The sequence below is a fragment of the Leptonychotes weddellii genome, chromosome 8, assembly GCF_054177405.1.
Source record: "Leptonychotes weddellii isolate Sample4059 chromosome 8, ASM5417740v2, whole genome shotgun sequence".
NCBI classification, from domain to species: Eukaryota; Metazoa; Chordata; class Mammalia; order Carnivora; family Phocidae; genus Leptonychotes; species Leptonychotes weddellii.
Genome location: NC_138376.1, coordinates 104,077,119 through 104,094,298, shown reverse-complemented (window position 1 = coordinate 104,094,298; position 17,180 = coordinate 104,077,119). Strand labels below are relative to the sequence as shown.

At 37.7% G+C, this 17,180-nt stretch overlaps 1 protein-coding gene across 1 annotated transcript in view; it reads left to right on the top strand.

The window, feature by feature from the left end:
* LOC145723115 (jouberin-like) overlaps window positions 1-17,180 on the top strand; it is an 80,528-nt gene that overhangs the window by 23,421 nt on the left and 39,927 nt on the right. The window contains exons 4-5 of the mRNA XM_081829055.1: window positions 575-633; window positions 14,067-14,169. Coding sequence (XP_081685181.1) covers window positions 575-633; window positions 14,067-14,169 — 162 coding nt within the window. The remainder of the gene's footprint in view (window positions 1-574; window positions 634-14,066; window positions 14,170-17,180) is intronic.

Genomic DNA, 17,180 nt, shown 5'->3' with positions numbered 1-17,180 from the left:
CTGTTTCGTGATTATCAAACACCATTTTCCCACAGTAGACTTTGATCTGGAGTTAATGCTCGAATTCCAGAGGAACATCTAACAAGACACTCAGTATAATCTGGCATCGCTGGAAGCGCTTATTAATTTGTTTTCCTCAGGAAGGTGCCATTAATAAAGTACATACTGAACAAATTTTGTACAAGACTGAGTTTTCAGATCCAAAATTTTACATGTAGCTCCATGATGATCATCACTATGAAAATATAAAGTGTACCGAAAAGGTGAGGAAGGAAAGCTGCAGTGATGAAAGATAAATTTCGAACTTAAGTGATCTCCATATAGTATTTCTAGATTAATTTAGACTGATTCACCCCTGACTTCTTTGCCACATACCTGAAAACTGACTTCAGGTATAAAGAGTGCTCAGATGATCTGGAGAACCAGTTCCTTGGTTTTCCATCGGAGGGAATACATGATGCTGATAGCCATTATGTTCAGGACAGGCGTGCTCTCTCATTCAGCAAGTTGTGACTATTTGCCTGCACTGTCTTCTCCGAGTCTTTTCTTACCCGTTGTTGTTCTTCTTTCACAGCAGCCAGTCATTAAGGACAAGTCCCCGGGTTTCAGACTGGGCTCAGAGTCCATGACACAGTAAGCAACTTTTCCTCCTAAATAATTTGCAGTGATAAATAGTTGGGTTTTTTGTTTGTTTGTTTGCTTTGTTTTTTTTTTAAGGACAGTTTCTCCATTTCTCTTTTTAGGACATTACATCAAAAGTTAAATTTCAGATCATTGATTTTTGAAAGAGTTAAGCTAGCTTAAGGAGAATATTTTAATGGTTGGACTTTGAGGATGTATATGTAACTAAGTTACAAGAAATAGTATTAAATAAAATTAAAATATCACACTAAATTTTTGTTTTCGTGGACCTACTTTGTCTTTTATTTTTGAGTAACATTTTATTTTTTTAAGATTTTATTTACTCATTTTAGAGAGAGAGAGAGAGCGCGTGTGCACACACATGAGTGGGAGGGAGGGCAAAAGGGAGAGGGAGAGAATCCCAAGCAGACTCTGAGTACAGACCCCAATGGGGCTTGATCCCATGACCCTGAGCTGACATCATGACCTGAGCCAAAATCAAGAGTCAGACGCTCAACCAGCTCAACCACCCAAGCACCCCTGTTTGAGTAACATTTTAAAATGACGTTAACTGAGGGGCGCCTGGGTGGCTCAGTCATTAGGAATCTGCCTTCGGCTCAGGTCATGATCCCAGGGTCCTGGGATTGAGCCCTGCATCGGGCTCCCTGCTCCGCGGGAAGCCTGCTTCTCCCTCTCCCACTCCCCCTGCTTGTGTTCCCTCTCTCACTATGTCTCTGTCAAATAAATAAATAAAATCTTTAAAAAAACAAAATGACATTAACTGAAAACAAGTAGATGATATGGTTAAAAAAGATATATATATGAAATACCTATTTTGAGGCATTAAAGAAGAAAAAAAAAAAAAAAGCTAATACCCAGAACATTATCACTGTGTATTTTCTACAAATGCCTAATATATTTCAGCAATTTACTTTGAGGTATTTATTTGAAAGATCACTAGGAAATTTTTGTATTTTTATTAGATAGTTGCTGTGTCACTTAATACATAAATAGAAAATCCCTTTTACCTCAAAAAAATTACATCAAAAACCTTCCCAGAATATTTCTCACTTTTTTTTAATCACTGCAGATGATTTTATACCTAACTTTTAGCCCAAACATCATATTCACACATCACTAGCAAATCATCACATGAGTGTAATAGCCTTGAACAGCCTAGATACCTGTCGTGCCCTCCCGTTCAACCACCACCATCCCCTCATACGCATATGAGAACTTGCTTACACACACATGCACTGGATCATCCCTGCTCAATTTCCTTCAGGAAGATACTTGTTCAAGTTAACCCTGCTATCCGCTTTGACCTTTTGAAGAATAATATGTCTCTTTCAGTTCAAAAATTCTGATGTAGGTGACAGTCTAATTTACAGGAATTATCAAATAAACTCATGAGCCTGTCTCACAAGATAATGTTTCATAGATGAAAGACAAACATAATTTTTAAATGGTGTTCCCAAGAATCACCAAATCATGACCTAGAAGATTCCTTAGAAATTCTACATCCCCTCTGTTTTCTAGTCAAGAAAACTAAGGGGGAAGGCCTTGTATAACATTCACAGGGTGGTCTGCGTCAACACACAGACAACGCCGAAGATTCTCAGACTACTGCAGTGTTTGTTGTTTCTTAAATCATATTTAGTATTGTCAAGCTTCTTGGTAAAATACCATTTTGTTGGAAGCTTAAAAATCTTTCTGAGAGAGAAACTCTATTGATGATGCTCTATCTATCTATAGCCCGTATCACTTCAGAGCATAGTCAGTCAGTCACGTGATCATGATTCCCACCATTGCCCTTCAGACCAGCATCCTGACCCCTGTCTTACATATGGAGAAACAAGATCTTCGAGGCTGGGACTTGTTTCAAGTCACTGTGGGTACTAAGTGGCAGACCCAGTTCCAGAACACAGGTCCTCTGTTTCCTAATCTCCTTTGCTTTCCAGGCTTTCCTGTTGCCAGTCATAGGATGCAAACACACATCCCAGGTCTTTCCGGTTTTTGTTCTTGTTACATCTGCCAGGGAAGTTTTCAGTTCCATTCTCTAAAAAAGTAAAATTTTATATAATAGTTGATAATACAGTCATTGCCCCAAGGAGTTTATACTCAATGACAGATTATATATATAAAAAGTACCCTGGAACAATGAGGACAAACTGTTTCAGCAACCAAAAAATAGCCATATTTAATACATTATGGCAACAGTGTTCTTGGTGTTTTTGAGCATGTTTTATAAAAACTTTTAGAACTTTTACCTAACATGCAAATGAGAGACTGCAATCACTCTGACTGCATTGGATACCTATTTTCAAGTGATAGAGATCCAGCCACGCCATGCTCTCCTGACTAAAAAAACCTCACAAAACATCCCAGCTTCTAAAGGCTGTGAAGGTAGTTTGACTTTTCCTTTTGAGCATAGAGCACTTACCAAGCTTCTGAAAATAAATTTTCATAAGAAGTTCAGATATGTCTAAATGCTCAAGTTCATCTGCAGCCTTTGGGCTTTCCCTATACTAGTAATTTCTTAGAAATAAGGATGAATTAAGATACATTTCTCATGACCTGGAAACTGTAGGTGAGTTGAAGGTGAAAATATTATAGCCCAGTATGTACAAAGAAGTCATTTCTTTATTTCTCTAATTTACCTAAGTGAGTCCATTGTATCCAAATAAATGGAGAGAGGCTAATTTTTGTGTTTCTTTGCAGTCTTGCCATTCAGTTTGCAACATCTGCTTATTTAGTTGGTTGACCAGAATATATAAATAAGCCACGTAGGACTACCTCTTACCACTTCCACTTGAATTTGTCTGGTTTATTCTTTCTTATTTTTTTTAGAAATGTCATTCACTTCTGTGCAAGTAATTTTTACACATTTTAGTAAAGCTACACTTCCTTTTTAAGATTATCAAGAAGAAATTCCAGTAGGTTAATTTAACAAAGGTATTTTCTTAAAAGTCTTACACTTTCGCCCTTTGTACCTCATGCCCCTATGATGTTATTATCTGCTGCCTAAGTCAGAGTTTGTAATGAAATTTCTGTAAGTACGTTACAATCCTTAATAAGTAGTATTGGTATTTCTTAGTCATTAATCTGTTTTTAACTTGAGTTTTTTCAGGTTTTTTTTTTTTTAAACATAGAATGTTTTATTTCATTAACAACTTTGATCGGAGAAAAGTTAATTCAGATAGTCAATCATGTTAAAGTCCTTTATGAACACTCAAATGTGAACTGAATGAATGAATGAAATCTCTTCTTAATATAGTGAAGCCATAGGGTTAATTCTAAGTATCCTGTAAATCCTCCACTATGTACTGATTCCATCTTTATAATTATCCTATTCCAGGGGAGCTTGGGTGGCTCAGTCGTTAAGCGTCTGCCCCAGATCATGATCCCAGGGTCTTGGGATCGAGCCCCGCATTGGGCTCCCTGCTCAGCGGGAAGCCTGCTTCTCCCTCCTCCACTCCCCCTGTTTGTGTTCCCTCTCTCTCTGTCTCTCTCTCTCTCTCTGTCAAATAAATAAATAAATAAATCTTAAAAAAATAATAATAATAATCCTATTCCAGACACCCTCAGTTTCTTTCTCTGTCCATGAGAAGAAAGTAGTTTATCTTTTTTCCCTAAAATACCCTACTATTTGCAACCTTTTTTTTTTTTAAGTTCTTACTTTATCCATTTTTCAGCCTTTTTTCTTACCCTCCCCTTTGTGAGATTAGACCCACCCATTGTCAGGTGTGTGACATCACAGTGTTCTTTATATATTATAAATATGTTCTTTATCAGGTACATGATTTGCAGATATTTTCCCCCAGGCTCCATTTTTCCTTTTCATTCTCTTAATAGTGGCTTTCAAAGAGCAAGCTTTATTTCGATGAAGTCCAATTTATCAATTTTTTTCTTTTATGAATCATGCTTTAGTTATAGTATCTAAGCAGCCTTTACCTAAAGTCACAAAAGTTTTTTCCTATGTCTTCTTATAAAAGTTTTATAATTTCAGGTTTTATATTTAAGTCTATGATCTGTTTTGCATTAATTTTTATATATGGTATGAGGTTTGGATCAGAAGGTTTATTTTGTTTTGTTTGCATTTGCATATCTGGTTGTTCAGCACCATTTGTTGAAAAAAACAATCTTGCCTCAGATGAATGGCCTTTTTGCACTTTTGTGAAAATCAGTTGTCAGTATATGTGTGGGTTTGTTTCCGGACTCTCTATTCTGATCCATTGATCTACTTTTCTGTCTTTACATCAGTAACACACTGTCTTGATTACTACAGTTTTGTAATATGTCTTGGAATTGGGTATTATTGGTCCTCCAACTTTGTCCTTTTTAAATATTGGTTTAGCTATTCAAGGTCCCTTTTATGCCCACATGAATTTTAGAATAAGCTTGTTCTACAACAGAACCTACTACAGTTCCAGTTGGCATTGCCTTGAATCCAGAGATCAGTATGGGAGAACTGACATGTTAACAATGTTCAGTAATCTCACTCATTAACATGATATATTTCTTCATTTATTGAAATCTTCTTTAATTTCTTACAGCACTGTTTTTTCAGTTTTCAGGGCATAAGTCCTACACATGTTTGGCTCATTTATTCCTGAGTATTTCATATGTAAATGATATTGTTTTCCAATTTCAGTTTATAATTGTTCGTTGCTCATTTATAGAAATACTACTGATTGTTGTATGTTGAACTTGTACTATGACATCTTACTAAAATGCCTTTTTAATACCTTTTCAGTATGTTTTACTAGATTCTCTACATAAACATTCAAGCAAATGAAAACCAGTTTAATTTCTCCCTTTCCAAACTGGATGCCTTTTATTTTTATTTTTATTCTTATATTTTTGCCTTATTGCATTGGATAAATCTCCAGTACAGTGTTACAATGTCGAATAGAAATGATGAGAGTACATAGTGTTATCTTCTTCGTGACCTTATGGGTAATGAGTGGGAAAGCATTTAGTCTTTCGCCATTAAGTATGATATTATCATAGGTTTTTTAATAAATGTCCTTTATCGGGTAGTTTCCTTCATTTCCTGGTTTGCTGAGAGTTTGTATCAGGAATGGATGTTGGATTTTTGTCAAATGCTCTCTGTATCTATCAAAATAATCACATGATTTTTCTTTATTAATTTATGTTAATGTGGTAAATTACATTGGTTTTCAAATTTAAACTAACCTTTCATTCTTAGGATTAACTTTGTTTAGTCATGGTAGGTTATCATTTTTATAAGTTGGTGGACTTGATTTTCCAAACTTTAATTAGAACTTTTTGCACTTTGTTCATGAGAAATATGGATCTATAGTTTTCTTGTAATGTCTTGTCTGGTTCGGTATCAGGGGAGGTCAACTTCATGGATAGAGTTAGGAAGAATTCCCACCTCTTCCCTTTTCTGGAAGAGTCTGTGTAGATTTGATATTTTTTATAATTTTTATTTCTTCATTGATACTATTTGGTGACATGATTTCCTTTAGTTCTTTGAACATATTTACAGTGGTGGATTTTAAGTCTTGTCTAGAAAGTCCAATGTGTAGACTTCCTAAGGGACAGTTTCTGTTGATTGCTTTTTTTCCCTTTGTATGGGCCACACTTCTTATTTCTTTGTATGTCTTGTAATCTGTTGTTGAAAACTGGACATTTTAAATGCTATAATATGACAACTCTGGAAATTAGATTCTTCCCTTCCCCGAGGTTTGTTGTTGCTACTTATTGTAGTTGTTCTTTGTTAAATAACGTCTCTGAATAAATTCTATAACGCTATAATGTTTTGCCACTGAAGTCTCTGCTTGGTTAGATTAGTGATTAGCTAATTGGACAAAGATTTCCTTAAACACCTGGAACCAGTAAGTCTCCCAGTCTTGCTAAGGGATTATGCACCCCTTCAATATTTAGCCAAGCATTTGACAACTCTGTCTTAGCTTTCACTTCCTGTTAGCACAGGGCATTAGGATCAGCCAGAAGTGAAGGCGTAAGGCCTTCTTTAGGCCTCTGCTGTGCATGCACACAACCCTACACATGAGACCTTCTAGACTCGCAGAACTATGTCCGAGCCTTTTAAGACCCCTGTGGACATCTTACTTCCCCAGCTTTTCCTTTACAGCTCTTTAGTTAGTCTATTGTTTGACTACTGTTATCCATCACTCAGCCAGAAAGTTAACTATAATTGTTTTCAACAAGTGCCTCCCAGGGAAAAGGCAACTCTGAGATAGGTCAAATACAGACAGCCTTACAAGTGGTATCTTCCAAAGAACCACCAGACAGATCAAGTGAAGACAGTACTTTGGAAATGAGGCTTTGAAAGACCTCCATCCCTGTTCTGTGCCTTCCAGTAGCTGCCAGGCTGCTGGCTTTCACCATAAATGCAGGCTATTCTTTTTCAAGGAGAGCCAACAGTGGGGGTTGGGACTAGGTCAAATTGAAATGCCACAAAGCTCACAAGATCTTACCAAGATTCAACCCATTTTCTTGAGTAAACATTCCCCAGTTGCCACAAGCTTTTGGCTAATTTCCAGAATTCTGAAAAAGTAGATTCTAACCATTTTTGCCAGTCTTCTCCTAGCTTATTTGGAGAAGAGAATATTCAGAAGTCCTCAGCTCCACCACTTTCACGGACTTCATTTTATTTCTTCTTCACATATTGGGTAAACTCACCAATAAAGCTGTCTGGTTCTGGAATTTTCTTTTTTGGAAGATTTTTAACTACAAATTCAATTTATTTAATAGAAGTGGTATTAAGTTATCTAGTTCTTCTTGTATAGACTTTAATAATTTGTTTCTTTCGAGGAATTTGTCCATTTCACTCAAGTGGTTGAATTGATTGACAAAGTTGTTCATAATATTCCCTCATTATCTTTTCAGTATTAAAAGAATCTGTGGTAGTGTTGCATCTCTCTAATCCCTGGTGTCGATAATGTCTTTTTTTTTTTTTTCAATCAGCCTGGCTAATGGTTTATCAATTTTATTGATCTTTTCAAAGAATTGGCTTTTTGTTTCACTGATTTCTGTTTATTGTTTATTTTCTATTTCATTGATTTCCACTCTGGTCTTTATTTCTGTTTATTTTGGATTTAACTTGTCCTTCTTCTAGTTTTTTAAAGTGGAAACTGTGATCATTGATTTAACACCTTTCTTCTCTCTTAGTATAAACATGTAGTGCCATAAATTTCCCACTAAGCACTGCTTGAATGGCATTCCACAAATTTTGATGTGTTGTGGTTTCATTTTCATTTCTTTCAAAACACTTTAATTTTCCTTCAGATTTCTTCTTTGACCTATGGGTTACTTAGAAGTGGGTCATTTCATTTCCAATGTTTAGGAAGTTTCCCAGAGATCTTTCTGGTACTGATTTCTAATTCCATTGTGGTCAGAGAACATACTCTATATGATACACATCTTTTTAAATTTACTAAGAATTGTTTTGTGATTCTTAATTTGGTCCCCCTTGGTAAAAGTTTTTAGTCCCCTTGAAAAGAATGTGTATTATGCACTTATCTACCGGAAGTATTCTTTTATAAATAAATTGGATCACATGGGCTAATAGTGTTGTTTATATCTTTTGTTGCCTTACTGATTTTCTGTGTACTTTTCTATTATTGAGAGTAGGGTATTGAAGTCTTCAACTAATATTGCAGGCTTGTTTTTTTCATTCTTGTAGCTCTGTTAGTTTTTGTGTCATATATTTTGAAGTTCTGTATTAGGTGTCCATATATTTAGGATTGTTACATACTCTTGAAGGATTGACACCCTTATTATGAAATGACTATTTCTGGTCATATTCTTTGTTCTGAAATCTCCTTCATTTAATATTAACAAAATTTCTCCAGCTTTCTTTTAGTAATGTTAGAATGGTTTATGTGTTTTCATACTTTAAATATACAGATGCAAGGGGCGCCTGGGTGGCTCAGTCATTGAGCGTCTGCCTTCGGCTCGGGTCATGATCCCAGCATCCCGGGATCGAGTCCCACATGGGGCTCCCTGCTCTGCAGGAAGCCAGCTTCTCCCTCTCCCCCCTGCTTGTGTTCCCTCTCTTGCTGTGTTTCTCTCTGTCCAATAAATAAATAAAATCTTAAAAAAAAAAAATACAGATGCAAATAGGTTGAGAATTAAAGTATGTTTTTTATAGGCAGCGTATAGCTGAGTCATGCTCATTTTATCCAATATGACCATTTCTGCCTTTTAATTAGGGTAATTAGGCAAATGTTTATATTTAATATGATTATTAATATGGATTAATTTTTAGTCTGTTGTACTGCTTTTTTATTTTCTATTTGTCTCATCAGTTCTTTTTTCATCTTTTCCTGCTTTCTTTTAGATTATGTTACCTATTTTATCTTGCTTGCTAGCTTAGTATCTATAATGCTGTGTTTTGCTATGTTAGTGATTTTTTTAGGGTTTATAATACAAATATTTATCACACGGTATATCTTCAGGAGCTTTAAGATGGTACACTTCCATATCTTCCTTCCTGACCTTCATGCGTCTATGGTCACACATTTATTTAAGTTATAAACTCCTCAGTATGTTATTATTTTTGTTTAAACTGTCATCTTTTGGGGCACCTGCATGGCTCAGTCGGTTAAGCATCTGCCTCCAGCTCAGGTCATGATCTCAGGGTCCTGGGATCGAGCCCCGCATCGGGCTCCCTGCTCAGCGGCGAGTCTGCTTCTCTCTCTCCCGCTGCCGCTCCTTCTGCTTGTGCTCTCTCTTGTTCTCTCTCCCTCAAATAAATAAAGTCTTAAAAAAAAAAAACTCTCATCTTTTTAAGAGATTGCATAAGAAATTCTTAATATTTGCCCATTTTGTTTCCATTTTCAGTTATTTTGTAATTCCTTTGTGTAAATCCATATTTTCGCCGACTATCATTTTCTTTACGCCTAGAGGACTCCCTTCAAAATTGCTTGTAGTGTTAGCTAAAAATAAATGCCTTCACTTTTCACATGTCTGAAAAGAACTAGTTCATCGCTGTTTCTTTTTTTTTTTTAAGATTTTATTTATTTATTTGACAGAGAGAGAGGGAACACAAGCAGGGGGAGTGGAAGAGGGAGAAGCAGGCCCCCCGCCGAGCAGGGAGCCCGATGCGGGCCTCGATCCCAGGACCCTGGGATCATGACCTGAGCCGAAGGCAGACACTTAACGACTGAGCCACCCAGGCACCCCTCATCTTTGTTTCTGAAAGCTATTTTCACTTGGCATAAAATTCTGTGTTGAAAGATTTGCACTTTTTTTCTGGTACTTTAAAAATGTTCCTCCACTGTCTTCTCACCTGCAGTTTTTTCCAACAAGAAATAGACTATTATGCTTATCTTATTCCTCCATACATAGCATGTTTTCCCCCACTGTGGCTACTTGTAAGGTTTCTCTCTATCACTGGTTTTGCGTAATTTGATCATGATGTGCCTTGTAATTTTCTTTATGTTTCTTGTGCTGGGGTTGGTAGATCTGTAGGTTTATATTTTCATCAAATTTAGAACATTTGGGCCTTTTTTCTTCAGTTTTGTTTTATTTTGTTTTTTTCTCCTCTTTGAGGATTCCAATTACACGTATATTAGGCCACATAAAGGTGTCCCACAGCTCACTGATGCTTTATGTTTTTTAATTCTTTTTTGTGTGTGTATTTCATCTTCCTATTGCTGTGGCTTCCACTTAATTTCTACTAATAGTTTCTGCTGCTATGTCTTCAGGTTATCTGATCTCTTCTCTGCAGTGTCTATTCTGACTTTAATCCCTTCCAGTATATTTCTCACCTCAGGCATTTTAGTTTTCATCTCTAGAAATTCAGTGTGGGTTTTCTAGTTATCTTCCATGTTTCTTCCTAACCTTTTGAGCAGGTGCAATATAGTTATAATAACTCTTTTAATGTTTTTTCTAACATTGTTTTAATGATAATTCTAACACCTGTGTCAGTTCTGGGTCAGTTTCTATTTTTTTATCCTCATTGTAGGTTGTATTTTTCTATCTCTTTGCCCCCCTAATAAATTTTTATTGGATGCCATACATTGAAATTTTTTACCTTTTGGTTCCTAGATATTTCTCTATTTCTATAAATATCCTTAAGCTCTGTTCTAGAATGTAGTTAAGCTACTTCGGAACAGTTTGATCCTTTCAGGTCTTGCTTTTAAGATTTGTTAGTTGGGACGAGAGCCATTAATTATTCCTCACTACAGACACAAGTCCGTCTGGGTACTCTGTGCAGTGCCCTCTGAGTCATGAGGTTTGCCAGCCTGGCTGGTAGGAACAGGCACTGTTCGGGCCTCGGGAAGTTTCCTCAGATGCATCCATTCATCGGTACTTGCAGAATGCTTGAAGGGTAACCCTTTGCAGATCCTCCCGTTCTGTCACTCTGAAGCTTTTTCCTCCCTGGCACTCCAAACTCTAACCACCTCTGTCTCCTCAGACCCTCAGCTGCTAGGGAGTCCACCAGGACCCATGCAGGCTTCATCTCCCTGTGCTATGGCCTGGAAGCTCTCAAGGTAGTAAGATGGGTGACCATAGGGTTCATCTCATTTATTCCCCAGCTCTTGGGTATCAGTGTCCTTTGTTGCCAATGACTTACTGTCTTGAAAACTGTTGTTTCGTATATTTTGTCCAGTGGTTTTGCTTGCTTGCTTGTTTCTTGGTGGTGGTTTTGGGCAAGCAGTATATCTAGTCCCTGTTACTGCATCTTGGCTCAAGCAAACATCTACATGTGTGTGTTTCAAGATAATTTTCTGTTAGATTATATATAGATTATTAGAAAAGGTGGAGAGGATCACACAGTCTGATTTTCCTGCAGTGATCAGTGAAAGCCAAAGATGTAAGATAGCATTTAAGTCTTAAAGACAATATTGAGATAGGGTGAACAAAAAGAGAAGAACCTAAACGTTAGGACATCAGAAGCTAAAGTGTAAAATGCCTGGGGTACCCTGAGGCCGGTAGGTACTCTGTGGTTGGAACAGAGGTCAAAAACTAGGGCCTGCCCAGCAAGATGCAGTCCTGGTATCTTTGGTTGGGTCCACTGTGTGTGTGTGCGTGCATGCATGTGTATAATTTTCAGTTGCCCAAATACAAAAAGATTTCACATAAATGCAGACTTTCTACTTCTCTTGAAAATAATCTGAAGTTCTGGGCCACAGTTCCACAGTCTTCCATGGTATCCATGGTATCCCTGAGCTGGAGCTGAGGCAGTGGATTGCCTCTCCTGCATGGGTCATACACTCTGCAGTTGGCCAGTTTATTGTGTTACCCCCAGCTTGCTTCTCTCATTCACCATATTACTCCCCTGGCCCCCAGAGATACCCGAGTTTTTACTTTAATGCCCGAGAATAGGTTCCCTGAAGAGAGATTGCAAATTATCAGTGCTTATTTTTTAGAACTCAGCCTTTCCTTTCTCTCATTATTCTCCCCCTTTCGAAATATATACTTTATTTTAATGTCTGACCTTTTCCTTCTCAGCCATCTGATCCCATTTTCCTTACCTTTATGTCTCCACATCATTATCTCCAGTTGCCATACCAGTACCACAGACTGGATCCCTTAAGCAACAGAAATTTATTTTTTCAGTTCTGGAGGCTGGAAGTTCAAAATCAAGGTTCCAGCAGGGTTGATTTTTGGTGAAGCCTCTCTTCCCAGCTTGCAGACAGCCAGCTTCCCGCTGTGTCCTCACGTGGCCTTTCTTCTGTGTGTGTGTGGAGAAAGAGAGCTCCGTGGTGTCTCTTCTCTTATAAAGACTACCACTTCCGTAGGTTAGAGCCTCCCCCTATGGCCTCATTTAACTTTAATTAACCTCCTTAAAAGCCCTGCTTCCACTTGGGGGATTAGGGCTTCACCCTGTGGGTTTTAAGAGAACACAGTTTAGTTCATAGTGATCTCTATTCAATCCTATATATTACTTGATTTTGAAATTCTTGCATCTGTGACAAATTCTTTCACCATTCCCAGATATTCCAGAAAGGAGACACTGTCTTCCACTCTTTAAATTTCCCTTTTGTCACTGTTTTTGTATTTTCTTTCTCCTAACATTATTTACACTACTATGCACTCATTCACAAAGTATTAGTTTTATATTTTCTCCTACTGTTGAACTGTTTAAAAAGCTGCATTCCAGGGGCACCTGGGTGGCTCAGTCGTTAAGCGTCTGCCTTCGGCTCAGGTCGTGATCCCAGGGTCCTGGGATCGAGTCCCACATCGGGCTCCCTGCTCGGCGGGAAGCCTGCTTCTCGCTCTCCCACTCCCCCTGCTTGTGTTCCTGCTCTCGCTATCTCTCTCTCTGTCAAATAAATAAATAAAGTCTTTTAAAAAAAATAAAAATAAAAAAAAATAAAAAATAAAAAGCTGCATTCCACATCCCACAGTTCAGAATACCACAGCTTTATTTATTTATTTTTTTGAGTAGAGTTGCCACACGGTGTTTCATTAGTTTCAGGTATACAGCATAGTGATTTGATAAGTCCATACGTTACATTGTGCTTGCCACAAGGGTAGCTCCCATCTCTCACCATATAACACTATTACCGTCTCATTGACCGTACCTCCCATACTGTACCTTTTCTTTCCATGACTATTCATTCCACAATTGGGATCCTATATCTCCCACTCCCCTCTGCTCAGGCAACCATCGGTTCTCTGTATTATAGGTCTGATTCTGCTTTTTGTTTGTTCATCTGTTTTGTTTTTTATATTCCACATGTAAGTGTATATGGTATTTGTCTTTCTCTGACTTATTTCACTTAGCATAATACCCTCTAGGTGCATCCATGTTGTCACAAATGGAAAGATCTTGTTCTTTTTTATGGCTGAGTAATATTCCATTGTATATATATACACACCACATCTTCTTTATTCATCTATCAGTGGACACTTGCGTTGCTTCCATGTCTTGGCTATTGTAAATAATGCTGTAGTAAACATAGAGGTATATATCTCTTCAAATTAGTGTTTCATTTTCTTTGTATAAATACCCAGTAGTGGAATTCCTGGATCATATCACAGCTTTCTTATGCATAAACTTCCTTCACCTTTCTCTCTGTCACTAAGAAATTTCCTCTTATTTCTATATACCCACACATGAGTGCACACACATACACACACGTTTTTCCATCTAATTTGATAAAAACTTTTATTTATTTTTTTGATAAAAAGCTTTCTGGTTTTTACCAGACATCTAATACTTTCCTGAGAGAAGCAAAATTGATTTTATTCTGTCCCTTCATCATAGTAAGAAGGAGCCCAACCAGGTAGAGGTTCATGTCTCTACATTATTTTGATTAACTCCCTGCTTCTCACCCCCCAACATAATCACTTATATAATGTGTCAAATGTTGTTCTTCCAGATCCTCCTGTCAATCTCCCCTCTCTCTTTCTACTGCCCCGACCTAAATCAGAGCCTCCGGTGAGCTGTTGCAGCAGCTTTCTTATGGGCTTTTGTTTCTTATCTTTCCCTCCTTTAGTTCTGAAGTGGGCAAAGAGCAGAGCCATGAGGACCGAGGACACATAATGGATATGCACATGAAGAAGAATGAGCAAACCAGCAGAAAAGTCACCCTAATAGAGGTAAGAGGAAAACCCAGAGAAAGTTGTATCAGGAGAAAGATTTAGGGAAGGCATGGTCAACCGTGACAAATGCCAAATAAGTCCTGGAGATGAAAAGTACAGCATAGGGAATATAGTCAATAATGTTGTGCTGTCGTTTTTAGTGACAGCTGGAAACTCCACTTAGCATGGCCATTGAGTAATGAATGGATAGCATCGTCGAACCACTGCGGTGTAGCCCTGAAACTAATACTGTGCAGTTAATTATACTGCGATTAAAAACAATTAAACAGTGACAAATGCCAGAGGGAAGAGAAGTAAAATACAGACTGACAAATGCCCTTTTGGGATTTGCAGCCAAGAGGCCATTTATGACTTGGAAGAGGACAGTTTGGTTGAGAGTCCTGGAAGCATGAATCTGATTTGTCTCCAGTGCAAAGGAAAAGATGCTCAGAATAGACTGCTTCTCCAAGAAGCTGTACTTCAAAGGAAAGGAAAAGCTGGACAGCAAGCAGTGGAAAACACAGGATTTAGAGACCTTTATAGAGAGAATAATCCCTGGGGACCAGAGGAGATACATTAGAATGTGAAACAAGGAGGGGTCACTTTTCTACCGAGACAGGCCAGTGAGGCACGTTTGTTTAAATGACGATGTTTTCTGGTGGGCGAAGGAATGTATGAAGGCCGCTGTTCTCTCGGTCAGGCACAGTGAAGTGTGTGTGCCGCAAGTGAGGCATTTCAGCTGTATCATGGCGCCCTTACAGAATCGTCACCGTGGGAGAGCGAGACTCAGAATTCTGTAGATTTTAATTATAAAAAAATAAAGGCTCATTATACCAAACACATATAGATATATATTCATGGGTTAAGGAATGACTTTTTATCCTTGGTAACAGAATCAGAAAACATTTTGAAACAAATTTTAATAATAAAAACTTTGAAATGATACACATCAAAGAGAAAAAACACACCATAAGCAAAATCTAACAACAAATAATAACCCAAGATGAGGAGGAATTTCATAAAATATATGACAGATAAAGAATTAATATCCTTAGCATATTTTTTTAAAAAACTCTTCAAAATCAACAAAGAACAGAAGGAAAATTGACAAAGGGCATTCAGAAGACAGTTTTACCCTACTGTAGGAAAATATTCAAGTATACATGCACCGACTCAGTTAAAAGGCTGTTCCTTCAAGCAGTGTTTTAAAAATAGGAAGAAAAAGGGATGCCTGAGTGGCTCAGTCAGTTGAGTGTCTGACTTTTGATTTCGGCTCAGGTCATGATCTCAGGGTCATGAGATTGAGCCCTGCGTCAGGCTCTGCACTCAGCGGGGGTGTCTGCTTCTCTCTCTCTCTCTCTCCCCCTCTCCTTCCTCCCTCCCTCTCCTTCCCCCTGCTCGTGCTCTCTCTCTCTCTCTCTCTAAAATAAATAAGTAACTTTTTTAAAAATAGGAAGGAAAAAATTGAATTTCTATGAATATAGAGTTTATTAAATTATGGGACCTTTATATAAGAGAATACCATGTGATATTATTCACTACATTAGAGAAGTATTTTTGTAGACATGGAAAGATGTTTATAACAAATTTTTAAGTAAAAGAAAGATAATTATAAAATAGTTTCTATATAACATATGCAGTTGACTCTTGAACAACACAGGGGTTAGGGGTGCCAACCCCCAGTCCATGCAGTCGAAAATCCATGTTATCACCTTGGACTCCCCAGCCACTTAACAATAACAGCCTACTGTTGACTGGAAGCCTTACTGATAACCTCAATAGTTGATTAACACGCATTTTGTATGTTATATGTATTATATACTCTTGTCTTACAATAAAGTAAGCTGGAGAAACAAAAATGTTACTAAGAAAAATATGTAAGAGAAAATCCATTTAGAGTACTATACTATATTTACTATATTGTCAGTTTACAGCATCTGTGTACAAGACGAATCATCTGTGTGTACCTCCATCATTACGGTCTTATGTGATACATAGAATACTGTAGATGTTACACATATTATTAACACCGACATCAAAGATGAAGAGGATAATGTGAAAATTTGTATTTATTTAAAGGTATAACTATTCATGCATTGATAACAAAGAAGCAGCAATATGGTTGCTTTCTGGTGGCCCAGTGTAATCAATGTAATTGCTTCCCAGTCGCCTAGCCTGCATAGTAATGAATGAATGGCTATGACAGAGAGTGTTGTAGTTTCTCTTTCTTTTTTTTTTTTTTTTTAAAGATTTTATTTATTTATTTGAGAGAGAGAGAATGAGAGACAGAGAGCATGAGAGGGAGGAGGGTCAGAGGGAGAAGCAGACTCTCTGCCGAGCAGGGAGCCTGATGCGGGACTCGATCCCGGGACTCCAGGATCATGACCTGAGCCGAAGGCAGTCGCTTAACCAGCTGAGCCACCCAGGTGCCCTGTAGTTTCTCTTTCATGATACTGATTGAAAACATTTGACCATAGAGTTGAGGGTCCATATCTGGGCTCTCTATTCTGTTCCATTGGTCTATATGTCTGTTTTTGTGCCAGTACCATGCTGTCTTGGTGATCACTGCTTTGTAACATAGCTTGAAATTGGGCAACGTGATGCCCCCCAGCTTTGCGATATGGACCCTCAACTCTATGGTCAAATAATCTTCAACAAAGCAGGAAAAGATATGCAATGGAAAAAAGACAGTCTCTTCAATAAATGGTGCTGGGAAAATTGGACAGCTATATACAGAAGAACAAAACTCGACCATTCTCTAACACCATACACAAAGATAAGCTCAAAATGGATGAAAGACCTCAATGTAAGACAGGAATCCATCAAAATCTTAGAGGAGAACATAGGCAGTAACCTCTTTGACATCGGCCACAGCAACTTCTTTCAAGATACATCTCCAAAGGCTAGTGAAACAAAAGCAAAAATGAACTTTTGGGACTTCATCAAGATAAAAAGCTTCTGCACAGCAAAGGAAATAGTCAACAAAACAGAGGCAACCCACAGAATGGGAGAAGATATTTGCAAAAGAC